At 47.1% G+C, this 21,392-nt stretch overlaps 1 protein-coding gene across 3 annotated transcripts in view; it reads left to right on the plus strand.

Annotated features, from left to right (window-relative positions):
• SH3RF2 (SH3 domain containing ring finger 2) overlaps positions 1-21,392 on the plus strand; it is a 143,743-nt gene that overhangs the window by 107,896 nt on the left and 14,455 nt on the right. Inside the window, exons 6-10 of one of the 3 annotated variants that reach the window (XM_043913133.1) lie at positions 2,506-2,597; positions 4,062-4,232; positions 11,206-11,456; positions 14,939-15,294; positions 17,117-17,448. In XM_043913133.1, the coding sequence (XP_043769068.1) occupies positions 2,506-2,597; positions 4,062-4,232; positions 11,206-11,456; positions 14,939-15,294; positions 17,117-17,380 (1,134 nt within the window). In that variant the 3' untranslated portion in view covers positions 17,381-17,448. Of the gene's footprint in view, positions 1-2,505; positions 2,598-4,061; positions 4,233-11,205; positions 11,457-14,938; positions 15,295-17,116; positions 17,449-21,392 lie in introns of those variants that run through there. The other 2 variants (XM_043913134.1, XM_043913135.1) reach the window with 2 other exon arrangements.

Below are 21,392 nucleotides of genomic sequence, written 5' to 3' on the forward strand. Positions count from 1 at the left end.
CTATAGTAGTTTTTCTGGTGGTGTCTTTAGGATTTTCCATGTATAGTATCATGTCACCTGCAGACAGTAACAGTTTCACTTCTTCCTTTCCAATTTGGATTCCTTTTATTTCTTTTTTTCTCTGGTTGCTGTGGCTAGGACTTCCAAAACTGTGTTAAACAGAAGTAGTGAGAATGGACCTCCTTGTCTTATTCCTGATCTTAGAGGAAATACTTTCAGCTTTTCACCATTAAATATGATGCCAGCTGTGGGTTTGTCATATATGGCAAATCTTTATTATGTTGAGGTATGTTCCTTCTATGCCTGCTTTCTGGAGAGTTTTTATCATAATGGATGTCAAACTTTGTAAAAAGCTTTTCGTACATCTATTGAGATAATCATATGGTTTGGGACTTTATTAAAAGCTTATTAAATTATATTTTATATACCATATCATATTTTACATACCATAAAATATATTTTACATTTAACCCATTTAAGGTATATAAACAGAACTATGTAATGTTTCTTGTGTCTTGCTTTTTTCAATTAGCATAATGTTTTCACAGTTTATCCATGTTCTGGTATTTATCAATACTTCATTTCTTTTGTGGTTGAATAATATTCCATTGTAAAGATATTATTCCATTGTATGGATATACCATGTTTTATTTATCTATTCTTCAGCCAGTAGACATTTAGGTTATCTCCACCTTTTGTCTATTATAAATAATACTGCTGTAAAATTCACATACAAGCTTTAGTGTGGATGTATGTTTTCATTTCTCTTGAATGTCAGACTTAGTGAATCATATGGTAAATCTATGAATTATTTGAGGGGCTGCAAAACTACTTTCCAAAAGGCTGGAACCATTTTACATTTCCACCAACACTGTATGAGGGTTTAGATTTCTCTATACTCTTGCTAACCCTTCTTATTATCTAACTGGAATGGTTTTCTGATCCTATAACTGAGTTGAAACATCACACATACATACACAACCATACATACATTTACACAATCATTGACACAGACACACACACAAAACTATATCCATGTCTTCTTGCACACACCTCTAGAGTTCATAGACATATACACAGAATTCCGGATAGACACTCACAACCATACATACATATATCACACATAGCATACATGCTTATCTGACCCACATGCATGAACATAAGACATACAATAGACCAGTGTCATCAAACATGTACATACAATTGTCACAGGTTCTGAATAAACATACACACTTGTACATACATACTCAAGTAATGGATTCACAACTGCTCAAACACACATTCTGCAAATAATAGTTGTACCCACAAAGCACAGTCCTAAAAAGGCACATATATGTAGTTACCATCACTTAAAGGTAGATAACTGAAGACTGATTGAATGTATTTACTCTGGATGGCATGGAGATAGTTGAGGTTTCATTAGTATTTGATGTAGTGGGTAGAAAGATGTTTTCATTCATTCATTAAGTTACAAGTAACATATTAAGCATATAAGAAACACAAAGATAAACAAGATGTAGTCCCTTCCTCATGAACTTGTAGTCTAGTGATGGGGGATGGTCAGTAAATAAACAAGGAAACAATCACAGTCTGTGATATGTGCCAAGAAGAAAATAAGCAAGGTAAGACATTAGATAATAAGTGAAGCCTCAGGATAGCTGGCAGTTTCCAGATGCTTTTAGAATTTTTGCCCCCTCTCTCAGCCTGGAAAAGTGAAGAGGTTGCAGATTCACCCTCACTAAGTCACAGGATAAACTGGTGTGTGTGTGTGTGTGTGTGTGTGTGTGTGTGTGTGTGTGTGTGTGTGTGTGTGTGTGTGTGTGTGTGTGTGTGTGTGTGTGTGTGTGTGTGTGTGTGTGTGTGTGTGTGTGTGTGTGTGTGTGTGTGTGTGTGTGTGTGTGTGTGTGTGTGTGTGTGTGTGTGTGTGTGTGTGTGTGTGTGTGTGTGTGTGTGTGAATACTAACATTAGTGAGAGTGTGGGCTCAGACCTGGAGTACCTGGTTCTAAATGTTGGTTCATTCTAGTTGAGTGATTTATCTCTTTCCCTCAGTTTCTCATCCAAAAATAGGGATGATACTAGTTCCTTTAACAAGGATTAAACTAGCTGATACTTACGAAGCACTTAAAACTGCCTGGCGAGCGTTCTCGACATTAGCCATCGTATCATTTTTCGAGAACAGGTTTTCTTAGAGGGAGGGGAGTGCACTAGGAAATGGGTGGGGAGGGCCAGGGACATGAGGAAGAGCTGGCAGTGCTCTGTCGGCTGTAAAGTGAGCAGGCCTTCACCCCAGGCCTTATCTGAGCCGTCTTTTGGAATGTGACCCTGGCATACCACCTTAGCAGACCATAAACCAATCCCCCACCACTCTGCTCTGCCCACAGCCACAAACCACAGAGAAAAAGGCACACGATGGGTGGTGCTGGGCGTGCCTGTTGGTTTTTAGTTGCGTCAGAATGCAGCAGCTCTGCTGTGGGTCTGGCTCCTAATGCTTGCTGTTTCTGCAGGTCAGCACCTATCACCCTGCACCTGCCTCCCTAGGACATTCCACGGCCATTGTCAGTCTTCCTGGCTCCCAGCAACACCTCTCAGCTAACATGTGAGTAAAAAAAAAAATGAGTTCAACCCTCCACTCCTGGTCCTGGCACAGAGGGGTCATCTTTGCCATCCCTCTGTCATCGAGCATCCCCTGTCCCCAACCATCCCATGGAGAGAAACAACAGCTTCCCTTCCTTTACAATGTCCAAAGGAAATAATAATGAAAAATACAAATTACCAAGCTACATCATCCTGGCTCATTATTTTACAAAAGCAGAAAGAGACTAGTTTATGTACCAAAACCCTACAGGGAGATTGGGTACTGAGTGATTTCTGTTGTCTTTGTTTAGAGTCACAATGCTTGGTCATCAATAGATGCTGCTGTATAAGTGAGAAATAAATATAACATTTCAGGAGGGAAAGAAATCTTGCAGATGAGAACATTCTCCTAGCCCCTTTGATAAAACCTGTCAGTGCCTCAAAGTCCTTAGAGCAGTTGTCCCCAACCTCTGGGCTCTAATGCTGATGATCTGAGGTGGAGCTGGTATAATAATAATAGAGACAAAGTGCACAATAAATGTACTTTGTGCACTTGAACGTGCACTTGAATCATCCTGAAACCATCCCACTGGCGCCAAAAAGGTTGGAAACTGCTGCCTTAGCGTCTATCCAGCTCGAAGCCACAAAATTTTAACCCCAAACCTGGGAAACCAAAGTGGGTTATTTTTAATGCCTTTAGTTGGATAATTATTCTCCTTCCACAGCCTAACTACTCCCCCGGGTCTTTACCCCAAGCTCATATCTGGATGTTACCTACCCAACCTACTATGTGGACTCCAGAGTTGAAAGTCACTGCTCCAACCCAAGAACATTTCTACCACGTTTCAAGCCCATTCTCCTCCATCCCACAATGCAGCCAATATTCATTCCACTGTGTGCCGAAACAATGAAATTAACCCTTGCCTCCCACTTCCCCATGTCCATCTCCTGCCTACATTAAGCTAGCATCTTGGGGGTTAGACACGTCACTACCCTCAGGAGAGGGAATGGATCAGAGAGGCTTCTATGCTGACCCCTATGCTGAACCTTGATGTCTATGACCACTGTCTTGAGGGTACTCTAAGCAGTGTGAACAAGCATCCTAGATAGAACCATCACTCTCAGGCTTTTGACCCGACTCTGCCACTGATTCCTGGTCACCAACTCCTTTCTCTATTCTTGGCCAGTTTCCCCAATGTCAAAATGCTGTTGTGACCTCAGTGAGTGACCTGGAGCTTCAGGGCACTCTATGGAGGAGCGAGGAGATGAAGGGGGCAGGGATTTGGGCCCCTCCACTGCAACTTCAACAAGGTTCCACTGTTTCCATCTGCCTTACATAGTGAGGTTTCAATTCTTAAAGGATGTTTAGTGCTAACCACTGGGTCATGGACTCTGAGTTTTCCTCTCCCTTCACCCTTTGCTGGTTCCATGCCCTCCACTAGGCACACTCACCAGTGTACTTCACCAGTTCCCTGTGTCTCCCCAGGTTTGTAGCTCTGCACTCCTACTCAGCCCATGGCCCCGAGGAACTGGACCTACAGAAGGGAGAAGGCGTCAGGGTCCTGGGCAAGTACCAGGACGGCTGGCTCAGGGGCGTCTCCTTGGTGACCGGGCGAGTTGGCATCTTCCCCAACAACTACGTCATCCCCATTTTCAGGTGCGTCCTCTCCAATCTCAGGCATCAAAGGGTTGGATCATCTAGGCCAGAGTCCATCTCTGAGTTGAATGGCTGAAGGACTCAATCCTTTCAGAGTGTGGGCCAAGAAACAATTTTTGCTTCACTATCCTCCTAATGATTAATTTTAAAAAAAATAGTAAAATAGTTATCTTTTAAATAGCTCTTCACATTTTACAAGTATTGATACTTTTGCATCTTTTAGCTCTTTGGCTATGCTCAAGTATCCCAATAGGTGGGTGTTATTTTACAGATGATGAAAGTGATGTGCAGTTAACCAGCCTGCTCAAGAACTAGATTTCAGTTCTACCGTACAACCCCCACAAATCACACTTCACTGTCTTCACCCAGACACTCCATAATCGTAGCACAATGGGAAAGCCCAATGGTCAGAAGACCTCTAGGACCACCTTGGGAGACTTCCCAGGACGTGGGGCCATTAGGCAGAGTTTTCGTGACTCAGACCACTACCCATACATCCAATCCCCCAGTCATGTGCTAGTTACCCTGCAGGTCTTCTTTCCAAACAGCTTTTCCCAGCCGTCTTCATTCTCTGGCACATTCATCAGCTGCACTGCTGCGCAGTTTGTCCAGCACCTCATACAACCACAAGTACACACAGTTCCCCGAAAGTATCCGTGGCTCCTCCTGTAAGTCCAGTGCTACCTCCACCCCCTGTGAGTCCAGGCAAAGCCTATCACAAGGCCCCAAGCCCCTTACCACACATAAACACTACCTTTATGACATACCAGAGAGTCATAACTCCAAGGAAAGGGATAATCCCATTGTTCTCTATGGGGGTCAGAGCAGGAGTCATATATGGCCAGTTTGGGGGACCTTCCTGTAGGTGGGCAGTGTGTCCAGAGGAGGGCTGCAATGGTGAGGAAATAGAAGCTACATCACTGGATAAACCTAGAAGGACAATAGGATTGTTTGAGTGCAGAAGACAAGGGTCAGAGAGACCATAATAGACTGTGCAGACCAGGAAGTAAGCTTGTTCCCTCAGGGGAAAGTGAACCAGTGAATACCGCTTAGAAGATTCTGGTTCAATAAATGACTGCACTTGCTTTTATTGAGGTGGCGGATCCCCTTTCTAGATAGAATACAGGCAAAGTGTGGGTACCAATAGATCCAGACAAAAAGATTTCTTTGCATGCCAGAAAGTTGGAATAGAGGGTCAGTTACTCCCTTCAGTGGTTCTTGGAATTTGTTAGACATTTGCAAAATCTCCAAAGGCAAACTAAGGATGCCTATAACTGATGCTTTAATCCGTTTAGTCAGCAAATATATATTGAGCACAGTATGTCAGGCACCCTTCTAGACACTGGAGAAACACCAGTGAACAAAATACACAGAAATCTCTGCCCACTGGAGCTTATGCTCTGGTGGGATGGACAGAAAATAAATAAGACGTATAAGGAATATAAGTGGTGTGCTGATAAGGTCTAAGAAGAAAAAATAAGTCAGGAAAGGGGGATACAATTTACGTGGGGGTGATTACAATGTTAATAGTTTGGTCAGGGGTGGGCTGGCAGAGCAGTGAGAAGGAAGAAGGAAGGGATGCGGGAAGTGTATTCCAGGCCCAAGGAACAGCAAGAACAGATCAAAGGCCCCAGGGAAGGAGCATACTGATGTGAAGGCCGAGAGGACTGAATTAGGGAAGTGAGAGGGGCTCTTAAGAGATGAGGCCAGAGGGGTAACAGGGATTCAGGTTCAGAATTTGCTCAGTCATAATGAGGAATGTGACTTCAACCATGTTACAGGGCTTGGAGCAGAAGCGTGACATGACCTATCTTGTGTTGTAATCAGAACCCCTCTGGTTGCTGGGTTGAGAGTACACTGTAGACAGGAAAGGTGGAGGAAGAGAGACTAGTTGAGCGGATATGGTAAGAATCTGGGGGGTGGGGGTGGGAGTGGGGGGAGGGCGGGGATGTTGACAGTGAAATGAATGAAGGTGCTGGCTGTGGAAGGAGGGAAGGAGCGGTGGTTAGATTTTGGTTTATTCTAAAGGTAGAAACAACAGGGTTTTCTGACAAATCCAATTCTGAGTGTAAAAAGAGAGGACTCAAAGTGGGTCCTGAGTAACTGAAGACAACGTTGCCTTTTACTGAGATGGAGTTGAAATCCAAAAGAGGAACAAACAGGTCTTGAGGTGTTAGTGAGGAGAAGCAAAAGCCTGGTTTGCAGCACATTGTCTCAGATGCCTTAGTAGTCCTAGTAAATGGTTGCGTATTCAAGTCTAGCATTTAAGAAAGAAGTCTAGGTTTAAGATGAAAGCCCAAAGACTAGATGAAATCACCGAGGTAGGATCCGTTGTGGTGGAGAGAATGACCGTGAGCCGGGAGCTTAATTCCCCAAGGAAACAGGGAAAGTGATGCCTGCAACAAGGCAGGGTAGGAGATGGTAGAGTCTGTTCTTGTGACTCCAAGCTGGGAAGTCTTGAGGAGAGTGGGAGGATAGTTCAGGAGTGACAGAGAAGAGCAAAGACCTACTTTAACTCATGAACAGTCTTCCACGGAAGAAACTATCATGAACTCTCTAGGGCCATCTCTACTACTCTACTGGGGCATTTGCATCAGGCCTTAGCCCGAAGTCCTGATTATTCCATAAAAAACCACTAAAGTAAGAGTCACTGTATAATTCATCATCCAGACTAGGACGTTTTTGAGATAGAAGAGGGACACTGCCAGGAGAGCAGGTGTAAACAAACTCTCCCTGGAAAATCTGGACTTAAGATCACCCTAACTGAATGCACATGGGACTCTGTTCCAATGTAGCTCAAGGCTCCAGCTTCCTATTCTCTCCTTAGCTTTTCTCCAAGGTAGATCTATTCCTGGGCAAATGATGAGCTTCTGGACTCACTCTATCCGAGGTGGCTGTGTGTCAGATGGTGGATGGATGTTCAGCAGCACCGTAGGTGGCCATGAGTCCCTCCCCACCCCTGGCTCATAGAAACCTGACTCTGTGCATATATTGAGATGCTGCTGATGGGAGTGTTTGCTTCCAGGAAATCAGCATTTCCAGAAAGGAAAGTCACTGTCACAGTATAATCTCCCTAGGGATATTAATTGACAGCAGATCCATGCTTTCCCTGTGTGTGTGTTTTCTCTGACAGCCTCCCAGATGCAGAGAAAGTTTCCATCCCCGAAACCTTGGATGCAGATGACATGCTCAGTTTGTCTATCTGGGGGCAGCTCACCCTTGTTCTTAACAACCCTTCCCACTGCGGGAGGCTTGGTTCCTCCCAGTTCTCAGGGCTGAATGAGGCCATCCTTTGTCAGCAGAGTTTCTGCTACTGAGTGGGTTGGACTACATGTGCAAGGTCCCTTTCTGCTCTTCGGTTCTGTGTGGGTGAGAGGTTTTCCCCCATTTTCATTGTGTGCTTGCAGGGATGGCTCTGCACTACCTCCAGCCCCCATGGTGTACAGGACTGCCTTTTCTAAGACAGCTAGACCTCCAAGGTGTGAGGTGCCCCCTGAGATTTGATCAGCAGCACTCTTAATCAGCATCTCCTAATGCACTGAGCCAGACAGAGCCTGGGGATCAACTGAGAGACTAGAGTTGACCAAAATGCCAGGGTTTTGATTTATGGTTCGCAAGCGAGCCTTTGAATTACCAAAGAGGAGAGGCTGCTATGCCGTGTGAAGCCCCAGTGCTCTGTGCTCTAGGGGAATGCCGGCCTGCCCAGCTGTGCTGACCACCCCTAGATCTCTGCCACCATGACCTATTCCCCAGATCCCAGAGACAGCCCATGGGTCGGGGGTACACAACACTTGTCACGTTTTCATTCAGGTCCTTTGTAGCAGCACCTGCATGCTTTTGGGTTTCCTCCTCCACACCCAGTCTCAATGTTCCCTCCCATTTTAGAGGCTGCAGAAACCAGCTCCTCCCCATTCCTTCTCCTCCTCCTCACTCTCCCTCTCACCTCCCTCTCCTCCCCAGCCTCCTCAGCTCATTACCACAGCTGAGGGACAGGCTCAGCCTCTCAGAACTTGGAAATGGGATCAGGAGGAACAAGGGAGAGAGGCACATGGGCCAAGTTGAAGGCTGTTCACAGCGGGTACTCAAGCAGCAGCCCCTGATCAGACTCTCCCCACCTCAGACTCCTGCCTCGCCACTCTCAGTAGCCTCCTTACGATCCTGTTTCCAAGCTCTTCCCACTCCTTTCTGTCCTCCCAATATACGCCTTTCTGCCCAGTGAGCTGGGATACTTCTCTTTCAGGCAGCCTTCAGCAGACTCATATGCCATCCCGTTGCCGAAGGGGTAGAGAAAAGTGACAGGTGGGCCACCACTCACTGGCCTTTAACTTGCTACACAGAACTGTATAAAGACTGTCACAGTGCAAGCTCTCGCCTTACCAAGAGGCTCCTGCCACTACTGAGCAGGGTAGACGGCACATGTGTCATGCCCCTTTCATGTACTGCACAAGTTCTTAAGGGCTTGTATCTCAGGTAGAAAGGGGGACACACTCAAAGCAGTGCAGTGGGGCAAATCAGAGGCAACATGCTCACCTCCCCTTTAAACCCAGAATGCCTTTCAGTCTCTCCATCTAGAAAACAGGGGTCATAACGTCTGCAGATCTCAGGTGTCATGGGGATTAATGAATATATGTTAGCACAGCATTTTGATGTTAGAAGAGCATGCTGGGTAAGTGCTGAGTTTATTTTTTATTTTTTGGGCTGTGCTGGGTCTCTGGGTCTTCTTCGTTGCTGCTTGGGCTTTTTTCTAGTTGCAGTGAGCAGGAGCCACTCTCTAGTTGTGGTGCATGGGCTTTTCATTGCAGTGGCCTCTCTCGTTGCAAAGCACAGGCTCTAGGGTGCTCAGGCTTCGGTCGTTGCAGCTCCTGAGCTCCAGAGCACTGGTTCAGCACTTGTGGCACTTGGGTTCAGTTGCTCCCTCGTGGACCAGGGATCAAACCATGTCTCCTGCACTGGCAGGCAGATTCGCTGCCCCTGAGCCACCAGGGAAGCCCATGTTGACCTTTTTGCCAAAAAACATAGAGGGGTTCTGTGTTGGGAAGGGGACTTGAAATTTAGGAGTTTCTGGAATCCAGCCTCGTGCTGGGCCCAGAAAAATGAGGTTGCACCTCAGTCTGTAAACAGTTGTCCAAAGAAAGGACTGGTGGAATAAGCTTGACTCAGGCCTCATTAACTGTTTTCTGTACTTGCTGCCACTGCCAACCATTTTGGAACCTGATTTCCCTGTTGCTGGTCCATTTTGCAGCATCCTACACTTTGAGGTCTTTGTTTAAAACACAGGCAGATGCAGACTCTGCCATGAAAGCCAGAGCTGGGGAGTTCTCTCAGCCCAGCCCTCATCTCCAGAATGTAATCTGAGCTCTGACTGGTGGCCAGCCCACTCCACTTCCCTAACTGCATCCCCAGAGACCAGAGGAGAATGAAAGCTGTGGCCAGAAACCCCCTCACCACAAGCATCTGTCCCCCGGGCATGTGGCTGCATATGCTGCATGGGCAGAGTTGGCCACATTAAGTAGTGCCTTTCCCGTCTCTTGCAACACGGGTGGCTCATTATTAAACTACATACACTTTTTTAAGCAAAAGAGGGAGAGAAAAAGGAGAAATAAGAGGAAATTACCTAAAGAGAAACCTGGAGGCACTGACAGGAAGGAAACTACATGGAGACATCTTTGTGTCAGGACCTTGGTTGAGTTGGTTAGCTTCAGGGAATTAGCAGAAGTTACTGAATCAACAGAGTGACAAGGTGATTGATGGAGTACTCCTCTGGGGTTGGAGGAGGATGGGGGTAGGATGGGACAAGGACAAGAGGAGTGTGTAAAGTGACAGCCATTCCCCACGGGGTTCAGGGAGCTGCAGGCTGGAAAGCGGTGGGCAAGAGATTGCTGTTTTCAAAATTTAAATACTAGTCTTAAAAATTAGAGCCTAAGGCTAAAGGATTAGGTTTTGTGGAGGCATGTGTAGGGCCTACCAGCTCCTTTGGTTTGTTTATTTCAAGCAGGATGCAGGGTTTTCCAAATGATGAATGCTCTGACTAGCCAGAAGGTAGTGTAGCTCAGTGATAAGAGCATGGGTGACAAGGGCCAGCCTGGACCTAGGTTCAAATCTCAAATAACTGTAAATCTGTATTTTTTTAATCTACAAAACAGTAGTATTTCTAGTTGCTAACTCAGAAGGCTGTTGTAAAGAACCCATGAGATAATGTGGGCAAAGGACTTGGCCAACGCCAGACATACAGTGAAAGTGAAAGTATTAGTCACTCAGTCACGTCCAACTCTTTGTAACCCCATGGACTCCCCATGGAGCCCTCCAGGCTCCTCTGGAATTTTCCAAGCAAGAATACTGGAGTGGGTAGCCATTCCCTTCTCCAGGCGATCGTCTCAACCCAGGAATCTAGGCCAGGTCTCCTGCATTGCAAGCAGATTCTTTACCATCTGAGCCTAAGTGCTCAATATGTGTAACACAAAATGACTGGCTTCAGTGCTAAGTGCATTATGGCAGCCATTCAACACTTTAACAATATATGCAGAACACAGAAGATATAAAATAAGTCATATAAGATCTCTGCCTTCAAAGAGTTCAGAATCTAGTGGACAAGTCACTGAACAAACAAGAAACTGCCCCTCCAAAGTGAGATGAACACATTCAAGGTCTTATGCCCTAAACTCAGGGCTGAAGGAACACGGGATGAGGAGTGATCAGAGCTGGAGGGAAAGAAGATGAAATTCAAATCTTCTCGTCCCACCAGGACTCAGCAGGAGACCTCTTCCCTCCCTCAGCGCACCCACACAGTTATCCAGGTGTGGGAGCTGAGGCCTCTGTAGTGAAGACTCTGTGTGGTATGTATATATGGGTAGCAGTAGGTGAGGAGAGGCCACAGGTGGTATATGATTGGGAGCTGACTGTGGTATACGGTTGGACTCTTGACTGAACTTTTTCTTTTTCTATTTCTTCTTTAAAAAAAAAATTGCACAACCAGAAAGACATCTAGCGTTCCAGACTCCCGAAGTCCTGGCCTCTACACCGCATGGACGTTATCCACCTCCTCTGTGTCCTCCCAAGGCAGTATTTCAGAAAGTGATCCCCGGCAGAGCCGGCCCTTCAAGTCTGTCTTCGTGCCCACGGCCATAGTCAACCCTGTGCGGAGCCCAGCCAGCCTGGGGACCCTGGGGCGGAGCTCTCTCCGCAAAGGACGAGGTAGCATGAGAAAGAGTAAGTGGTGGCAGAGAGGTACGTGCCTAGACCTAAGGATGGGAGCGATCTCACTCTGGGCAAACAGAGTGGTTTTGGGGTTTGGTTTTGTTTGTTTGTTTGTTTTGCAAAAACAAGGATCTTTGCTTTAAGGTTGCTTTACATTTCCCAAATATCAAGTTGTTTTATTAGATGAAGCCAGACAATCTCAGGGTCACAGCCCTCAGTCACTACATACATACACATTGATTGGGACGATACCAGCCCTGAGTACCAACGTATAATTAGAACATGGCCTAGGTTGGATGCTAGTTCTTATTAAGACAGAATGACCAAAGTACTTGCTGGATCAGTGTTTCTCAAACTGTGCTCTGTGGAAACCCTCAGGGGGTACCAAAAGGGAAATGAAGGATGCAGGGGAGGAGGAAAAGAGGAGTTGATGCTAAGAGCCCCTGAATCCCACTTTAACTAATATATGTACAAGTTTAAAAATTATATTGTACAAAATTACATTATATTGTACAAATATATCCTTCCAATCCTTCACCCCCAGTCCCAAGTTCTCGTCCATGTACATGCATACCATGTAATCTTAACACATTGTTCTGCACCTTGCTTTTATTTTTATATAACATCCACATTGCACACATGGCAGTTACATAACTTCCTTCATTTTAAAAGTCATGCTTTTATCTTCTAATATATTGAACCTCTGCATAAGACTTCATTTGGGGGGGTTCTAAAAAGTTTCTGAGACCCATTGTTATATAACACATCAAACCTCTATATTTGTACACCTCTCTAGAAGAAGACAACAAGCCAAGCTAAGTCAACTTGATTTGTTCTACATCCCCTGACTTAGACTGGACTCTGCCATCCCTCCTTCGATCTTAAAAAAATGATTAAAGGTGAAAATGCAGTACTAGTCAGAGCAAAGGATTCACATGTGGGGCAGTATGCCACACAGGAAAATGCCCCCAGAAAGTTAAAGCAATTATCTTGGCTCTACTCTTTCTCAGTGCTTTCCAGTCGCTTGCTTGACTACCAATCCCAGCAGTCTTGCCTCTTAATTCGAGCCAATCGTGTTTCCCTTCTGCACCCTCCAGTGCCTTCCTCCCCCTTCTCCCTGCAAGACACACAATAAGTAATCCCACCACAATAGCCTTGGGCAAGTTACTTACTTCTTGGGTCTTCAGTTTTCTCGTTTGAAAAATGAAAATTAAAATAGCACCTACCTCATCAGAGTAATAAAAGAATCCATTTAATAGTAATGACACTGTGCCTGGCACACAATAGCACTCAAGAAATGATAGCTACTTTTATAGCATTAGCGTCATATCAGCATTATCAGAGCTCTTACGATTCAGCAGATCATGTTAGGTCCACCCATAATGTGAATGTATCATTTCACTTAGTGCTGAAATGTTCACACTTATGAATGCCGAGAAGAACATTCCCATGGCAATGTTTCCCGCTTACTTTTGGACACTGCCTCTCTTCCTTCACATCTATCTTGATCAACTTGGAGTTTTGAATCTCTTGGAAATTAGGAACCCATAAGATAAACAGATATGGCAATAAACTGATTTTTCACTCATTTCCGAGAGCCTAAGGACAGGTCTGGGCTTCCCTGATGGCTCAGACAGTAAAGAATCAACCTGCAATATGGGAGACCTGGATTCGATCCCTGGGTCAGGAAGATCCCCTGGAGGAGGGCATGGCAAGCTCCTCCAGTATTCTTGCCTGGAGAATCCCTGTGGACAGAGGTGCTTGGCGGACTACAGTCCTTGGAGTTACAAAGAGTCAGACAGGACTGAGTGACGAAGCACAGGACAAGGACAGGTCTGCCCAGCGTGGCTTTGACTTTTCTAGGTCCCAGAAGCTCTCTCTCTCCCTTTCCCCAAGGTGAGGCTGGTCAAGCTATCAATCTCCCCAAAGCAAAGAGAAATGACAGAGAATTGACTATGTGCACCACACAGGGCTGTCAGTGGAAAAAAAAATGTCGACATTGAAAGGTCAGACTCGTGTAAGCGGTGGCTGGCTTGCCGGCGGCGGCTGAGAATACCGACGCTCCTGAGTGAGTGTCTGCTTTTCATGTTCACACCCATCCTGATGAAGGGTCATGACACAGAACATGGCCTTGGATGGGCCCTCTGTACCGGACACACGTAACTTTGATTCACACACGTGTCCATAGAGTGTCACAGAGGACTGACGTCTCTGCTATGGCTGCAAATGCTGGGAGACCCTTATGGAGAAATGACCCAAAATGCGGCTCAGGGTGTCTCTCCCACTACCCCCCTCAGAGTGCAATAACTTGCTGATTCTCCAGGTCACCCACAGGACATGTGCTCAAGGGGTAGGGATCTCCTGTCTTCTGGAGAATTTGAGGGGAAGGAATGGCTTCCTTTTACAGAGGAGGCTCATCTCAATTAAAACCGAAAAAAGAAAAAAGAAAAAAAAAGGGAATGAGCTCAGGGAAGTGAAAGGAGCAAAACCAAACTCCTGGACCATGCATGCATTTTTATAGTTTGTTTCTCCTTTACCTAAAAAGGAAAAAATAAAAAAGTTTTAAAACATGGGGGCATTTATTACGTTCCGGGCACTATCCTATCCTAACTCTTTGCATGCATCATAAAATATAATCTTACCCCAGCCCATGAGGTACTGTTGTTAGTTCCAGTTTACAACCAGGGGGGCCGAGGAGCAGGAAGGTGATGTGACTGACTGGCCCCTGGCTCCTTGAGAAGAGATCAGATTCCAGAGCCTGTGTCATGGGACTTCCTGAAGCTCATCCGCTCCCAACCCTAACTCGGAAATAGCCTTTCCAGATTTGCTTCCAACTACTGTCACATTTGCCCAGTACACATGGTCTCTAAATCCCACTCAGCTTTCCTCCCCACAGACCCGATGAAGAGCAGAGGTCCCCACGCTACAGGCCTAATGCTTCCATCAGAATTTTCTTCAAGAAGCTGGTCAGAGTCCCCTCCGCTCTCTCCTGCCCTCTCCCTCCTGCTCATGCCTCTCAACTGACTCATCCTTGTGAGTCTCAATGTCTGCTGTCACTTGCTTTGTCTCTGCTTTTGTGTCCTCTTTGGTCTGTATGACCTTTCTCTTCTCTTCTCACTGTGAAGCCCTCTCTTTAGGACTGTCTTCTTCATTTCCCATCTTAAAGGCCTGGAAGGAGAACATAGGAGTGTGTGTGTGTGTTTGTGTGAAAGAGAGAGAGAGAGAGAAAGAGAGACAGAGAGACAGACAGAGGACAAATGGAGGTAATACACCTTCTGACACCACCCCCCACCAACATTCACCTAGCCAGTCATTGGCTGCCGGCATCGGCAGACAGCACCAAAAAAAGAATAAGGTCACCTTTGAAAGACCCTGGGAGAATGTGAGCACAGTCAAATTGGGAAAGCACTTAACTATTCTGGGATATCAGGACGCACTGCCTGCCCCGCCCCCCCCACCCCAGCTGCTGTCAGCCGCCCCAGGGCTGATATCTCTGTCTTGTAATTCCCCAGATGGATCTCTGCAGAGACCCGTCCAGTCGGGGATCCCCACCCTCGTGGTGGGCTCCTTCAGACGCAGCCCCACCATGGTGGTCCAGCCTCAGCAGTTCCAGTTCTGCCAGCCACAGGGGGCCCCCTCCTCAGCCTCCACGGTGGTGGCAGAGCCGGGACCCAAGCCCACTCCCACCGGGGAGCCTGCCCTCACATGCGTCAACAGGGGCAGCGACACCAGGACCCACACGGCAGCCAGCTCCCTCATCATGGAAGGCAAAGAAATCCCCATCAAGAGTGAGCCTCTCCCCAAACCGCCTGCATCTGCCCCACCCTCCATCCTGGTGAAGCCAGAAAACTCAAGAAGCAGCGAGAAGGTAGGAATAGGTGATATGGCGCAGCGGTAAAGAATCCTCCCGCCAATGCAGGAGACACAAGAGACGTGTGTTCAGTCCCTGGGTTGGGAAGATCCCCTGGAGGAGGAAATGGCAACCCACTCCAGGATTCTTGCCTGGAACATTCTATGAACAGAGGAGCTTGGCAGGCTATAGTCCATGGGGGTCACAAAGCTTTGGGTACAACTGAACATGCATGACCATGAGGTGACATGAAGGGGACCTGATTCTTTAGACCCCTAACTGCACAGTGTCCCAGCTCCTGAGATTTCAACTCCGAATGGACAAGGAATCAAAGGAATCCTCACACACAACCCCCTCCACATCGTCATACCACCTCCATCCTCCCTGGACATGTTACTGAATCTTCTTGATGCTTCCAGAATATCTCATACATCCTGCTTTCAAGGCCCAGGGGTGACTTGAAAAAGCATGGCTCTGGCCTCAGATACAATGTTGTTTTGAATTCCAGCTCTGCTGCTTGCTAGCTGGTGACTCCGGTTAAAACACCTCACCTTTCTGAGATTCTTTTGCTTAATCTGTAAAATGGCAGTAAGAAGAGTCATAGCCTCACAGGATTGGAGTGGAAATTAAATGAGATGAGTAAAGTGCTTACACAGGGAACAATGTGTACCTGTTCACAGTATGGAAGAGGTAACAGACACAGGAGAGTGTAAGTGACTTGTCAAGGTCACACAGAGTTATAACTGCTCCATTGACTGTTAACAGGACCTTTGTGGTTCTATGGCTTTTCCATAAGAAGACATAAGAATTTCTGTAAACGTATTATGTTCTCAGTAATATCCTTGAGGAAAGAAGGATGGTGGGATGAAGGAGGTAACAAGAAAATTAGGTGACTGTTATCGTTTAGTTTTGGGGCTTCCCTGGTGGCTCAGCAGTAAAGAATCTGCCTGCAATGCAGGTGATGCAGGTTCAGTCCCTAAGTCAGGAAGATTCCCTGGAGAAGGCCATGGCAACCCACTCCAGTATTCTTGCCTGGAGAATCCCATGGACAGAGGAGCCTGGAGGGCTACAGTCCACGGGGTCACAAAAGAGTCAGACATGACTTAGTGACTAAACAAACAAACAAAAGACAGAGAATGGCAAGGTAAACACGATTGTACCAGACAGGTCCTGTAACAGGCTAGGAAAGAAGGGAGAGAGGAAAGTCTTATGCAAATGTGAGGTGGTGACTCCCACATAGACAGGGAGCTGGTTTGCTGGCTCTGCTTTGAGGATTTATAAGTTTATCACAGAACGTGATGCAGTCAGCAGGTAGGCCTCAGGGAAGAGGTGGGCCTCAAGACAGGCTATACTGGCAGGTGGAGAAGAGACAGGGGAGGTGAACTTATATCTTCTCGAAAGGATCATACCCTCTTGCCCAGGACCCTGTTCTTAGGTCGGTAATTGCCCCTTCTATTTCTGCTAGATAATCCCCAGTCATTCTTCAGTTCTTGATTGAAATAACTCTGCCTCTAGGAGGCCTTCCCTGACAAGCCCCATTCCAGCTTCAATTGGATAATCCTACCCACTCCCTTAGCATCTTATTCTTCCCCACGGAAGCACTGGTTCTCCCTGTCATCTGTCAGGGCAGTGCTGTTCACTCTTGGATTTGTACATAGCACCTGACAGAGTGGTGATCCCCGGTGGACCCTCATGGCAGACACAAGCATTTGCTGGAGGAACACGTGAATGAGGCATTCCCAGAAGGGACGAGGGTAAAGGAACCGTGTGAGCCAAGTCCCGGGGAAAACAGTACAGTTCTCACACCTCAGCCATGACCCTTTTCTCTCCTGTCTTACAGCAAGTCAAAACCGTGAGATTTCAGAACTACAGCCCTCCTCCCGCCAAACACCACACCTCCGGGAAGCCTGAACAGCCAGCCACCCCAAAGGGGTCCCAGCCTGAGGCAGCCCCCGTGGGCCCGGAGATGACCATCCTGTTCGCCCACCGAAGCGGCTGCCACTCTGGACAGCAGACAGACCTCCGGAGGAAGTCAGCTTTTAGCAAAACCGTGACCCCGGCGTCCACTGCCTCGGCCACTCAGACGGCGTTTCCCAGCAAATGAATCTACAGGCGGCTTTTCCTAGACCCCAAAGAGGTGAATTGCATTTAAATATAGTATGCCTCCACTGAGGGTGTCCTGCTGTTCTTTGAGGACTCGAGCATGGGTCCTTGTTCTGCCTTGTTTAGCTCCAGGAAAGGACAGGTGGGAGCGGGGATTCCCACCTTGGCTAGGAAGGTAGGTGACCTTGCAGACATAATGATTTGATGTCTCAAGACAACTGCCCAGACCAAGGAATGGGAGCTCATCCCGCCCAATCTCGTCCCAGTGTGGAGTGTGCACCCCTCGTTCCCTGTGGTCTGTGTAGAATTTCTATGATGCTCTAAAGGGGGGTTCAGCCTGGGGGTCACAGTGGTAGAATACTGGCATTACTTCTTTGACCTCAACATCTTAGAACAGCTTCTGCCATCTTCTGGGGCCTGGATACAGGCCACTAGTAGGCACTGTATCTTTTTCCCTTCCATTGAGTCACAATCCTGGCTGCCAAGGGAGAACTTTTGGGAAGGGTGTGAGATGAATGCTGCGAACATTCCAAGAACCATCTAAACCAAAGAGAGTCAGCTCCCTGGCTTTGCTCCAGACAAGGTCAGAGAGAAAGCTGACTGCAGTCATACTTCAAGCTTCTCAATCTGTTTGCCCACATACAGCCCTACACAGTAGATAAGCAGGAAGCATGTACTTATGGAGAGGGTCCTGTATGGTACTGTGGACCATCATTCATCCCTGGCTCTAGACAGACTTCCCCAAGAAAACACAGTGTGCTTAGAAACAACTTCATAAGGGGTTTGAGTTTAGATATTCATTCTGTTTGCACTGCAAACAGTCTTTACTTCCACTTGTTTCTTCTATTTGGGGCAGACTAGATGTTTTCCTGGATTGCAGGATAAGGTAACAATATTATGGGGAAGATGGCAATCCACAGCTGGGTGGGGGTCCCTTCTAGAGGAAAGTGTCTGTAAAAAGGAACTGGACAAATAAAGTTGGAGAGGAAAGGGAGTAAGAAGGAGGAGATGATGAGAATGAGAAAGACAGAGGGTTAGGGAATGAGTCAGGGAAGAAGACCAAAGAGGAGGAGATCGACCTTGACATTCTTGGCAGGTGGGGAAAGAAGGGCGGAGTCTGCAAAGCTAGGCAATCCCACTAAGATGGGGGCTGACTGAGTGGGACAGCCAGGCAGAGCCTTGTAAACAAGGCTAAAGGGCAGCCCAGGGAGCAGAGACAATGCTGTAAGACAGACCATTAATTCTCATTAAACTTAATTGTTGTGATTTAACATTTATTGCATGCCCATCAATGTGGGCACTTCAGTGCATGAATGCCATTTAATCCTAAGCCTGGATATCATTAAAAAAAAAAAAAGACAAGTCTAGTTAGACCTCCCCGGACAGTTCTTAAAGATCCTGGGATTAAAAACATTTATCTTTTACATACCAACCACACTTGGCAAATTGAATTCTCCAGACTTTTCCAGACCTTCATAAAACACAAACAAAACCATCATCCTGCCAAGGACTACTGCACATGTCAGACCTTTGGGGTTGATAGGGCCAATATGGCAACATGTTCTGGTGCTTCTGTGAGATACTGACCCATGTCTACTCCACAAAATCGTCACCCCAACTGCATGATTCAGTGAGGTGAAAATAGTCATCCAGATGGAGAAATGGATAAAAGTCACCAAGACAGAAAGGCATCATGAAATATGAGTACCTACCCCTCATATTTACCCCAAAAAGTACTCGCAATGAGTTTAGCAATCTGCCCCCAGAGCGGCAGACATGTGACATGCCCAGACAACCAAATATTTACTCTGTGCCTCAGTAGTACTAGAGCCAGTTAATTTTTAACTGTTGTGGCTGAAAGCAGGTTGTTTGAATGTAATGAAGACAGGATCCAGGCCCTCCAAATGAAACAGAATATTCATCCCATTGCCCAAGATCGCTATAGAGTAACCTTTCTGAGAATTGTAAGCAATGCCAGACTGGCCACTCCCATTCCATCCAGCCCCCTTCCCCCTGTTCAGCAGCAAATTCCCTCTCTCCGAAACAAATCCCATCTCTGCTGAGTCACCTGAGGATTTGAAAAGGATGGTAGAAGCTGAACTCGCTGCTACTTCCTGTCATTTATTCCATCACCATGTTGGATACTACATCCTCTCCTATAATGTCCACCATAACCTTATATGGCAAATGTAACAATTCCAATTATAGAGCCTAGGAAGCTGCGGCTTGTAGGGTAACCACAGACAGTGGCAGAGCAAGTTTGATAGCTGCCCTCACCCTGAGTTCAAGCTATCTAACTTCAGAGCCTAACTCGGGACTATGCTCAATGAGCCAAAAGACCATCCTTGCTGTGAGTTTACCGACTTCAGACCATGGAGAGGCGGCACAGCGCATTGGTTACAGTTGCCGGCTCTGATGCACACAGACTAGGTCCAGTCCTCATTTACCACATGCTAGCTGTGTGATGCTGGGCAAGTTACTTGATTTCTCTGGGCCTTGACTTCTTAAAAGCCTTGATAACAGTGCCAGCCTCACTGGGTAATTGTGAGGGTTAACCGAGGTAACATAAAGCGGCTGAAGTCATGCTGGTACATAGTGAATACCTGACAAAGGTTAGCCTTGAATGTTTTTAAGAAAGTGGGTTATTGAAATTCCAGGCAAGAAAGTCTAAATAAGGGCCTGCCCAGGGCTGTGGTGCTGAAAGGAGACCAAGTAACCTAGTCATGGCAGTCGAGACACAGGCTAAGCTGAGACCTGAAGGACAGGAAAGAGTCAGGCAGGCAAAAGGATGGGAGAAAGGGTGTCCAAGTGGGGTAAGAAGCACTGGCAGTGGGTTTAAATGTAGCAACCAAGTCAAGTTCTCTTGTCCTCAAGTACAAAGAATCCGCTCCTGTGTGGAACATTCCAGGGATCCCAGGTGGGTGTGGAACACCTCACGTCTGAAACCAGACATTCCTGTGAGACCTCTATACCCTCAGCCAAGACTCGGAGGCCCTAGAAGAGGCCCGCCTTCACCCTGTGATCGGCCCTGACACCTCAGTGCAAGGAAAGCTGCTGTGAGCAGGCTCTGCTGGGGCAGGAACAGAGGTGGGGACACCTGAGAGATGAAGGAGGGGCGCAACCAGTTGAGGACAGACTCTGAGGACCACACTTGAGGAAATGGTCGCCGTAAGCAGCTAGTGGTAAAGAAACCTGCCTGCCAGTGCAGGAGACGTAAGAGACCTGGCTTCAATTCCTGGGTCAGGAAGATTCCCTGGAGGAGGGCACGGCACTCACTCCCATATTCTTGCCTGGAGAATCCCATGGACAGAAGAGCCTGGTGGGCCACAGCCCGTGGGGTTGCACAGAGTCAGACGTGACTGAGCAACTGAGCAGGCACACAAACAAGCATCAAGGTCCTCACTTAAAGCCTGTCTCCTTCCCGGCTCGCGTGGGGCCGGTACACCTCCTCCCCCGCCCCCTCCCATAGACAGAGCTTCTGCAGGAAGATTTTAAAGCAGTGGCCCCACCTGTGACTCAGTGAGAGGCCGAACGAAATCACTGATTTCTGACTCACAGACTTCCGACTCACAGACTTCCAGCTTCCCTGGGACGTTCAGAAAGTCCATCTACACCAGGCCCACATTCCCGACGGGCAGCCATCCGGAGGGGGCTGCGGCAAGGTCAAGATTTCAGTGAAATGGACACGTGCTCTTCAATTTGCCTTGACCCCAGCAGCCTGCTTCACTCACTCACATGACCTGCACCTGAACTGGGCGTGTTCCCCTCCAGACTGTGCTCCACTTCATCTCAGAAGCATTCTAAACCCCTTCCACATACAGCTGGGTCCCCAGACATCAGCTGATCCAGGCGCACAGGTCTCAGGAGCATAGTGGTCCCTGCCAGGGCCCTACAGCAGGCCGTTCAGTAGTTTTGGGGTGGGGACTAAGCATATGTGTTTTCGACAAGCTCCCCAAGTGATTCAGAGGTACATAACAAAGGAGAGTAAGTTCACCTTTCTTGTACGGTATAGC

The sequence above is a fragment of the Cervus elaphus genome, chromosome 9 (genome assembly GCF_910594005.1).
Source record: "Cervus elaphus chromosome 9, mCerEla1.1, whole genome shotgun sequence".
NCBI classification, from domain to species: domain Eukaryota; kingdom Metazoa; phylum Chordata; class Mammalia; order Artiodactyla; family Cervidae; genus Cervus; species Cervus elaphus.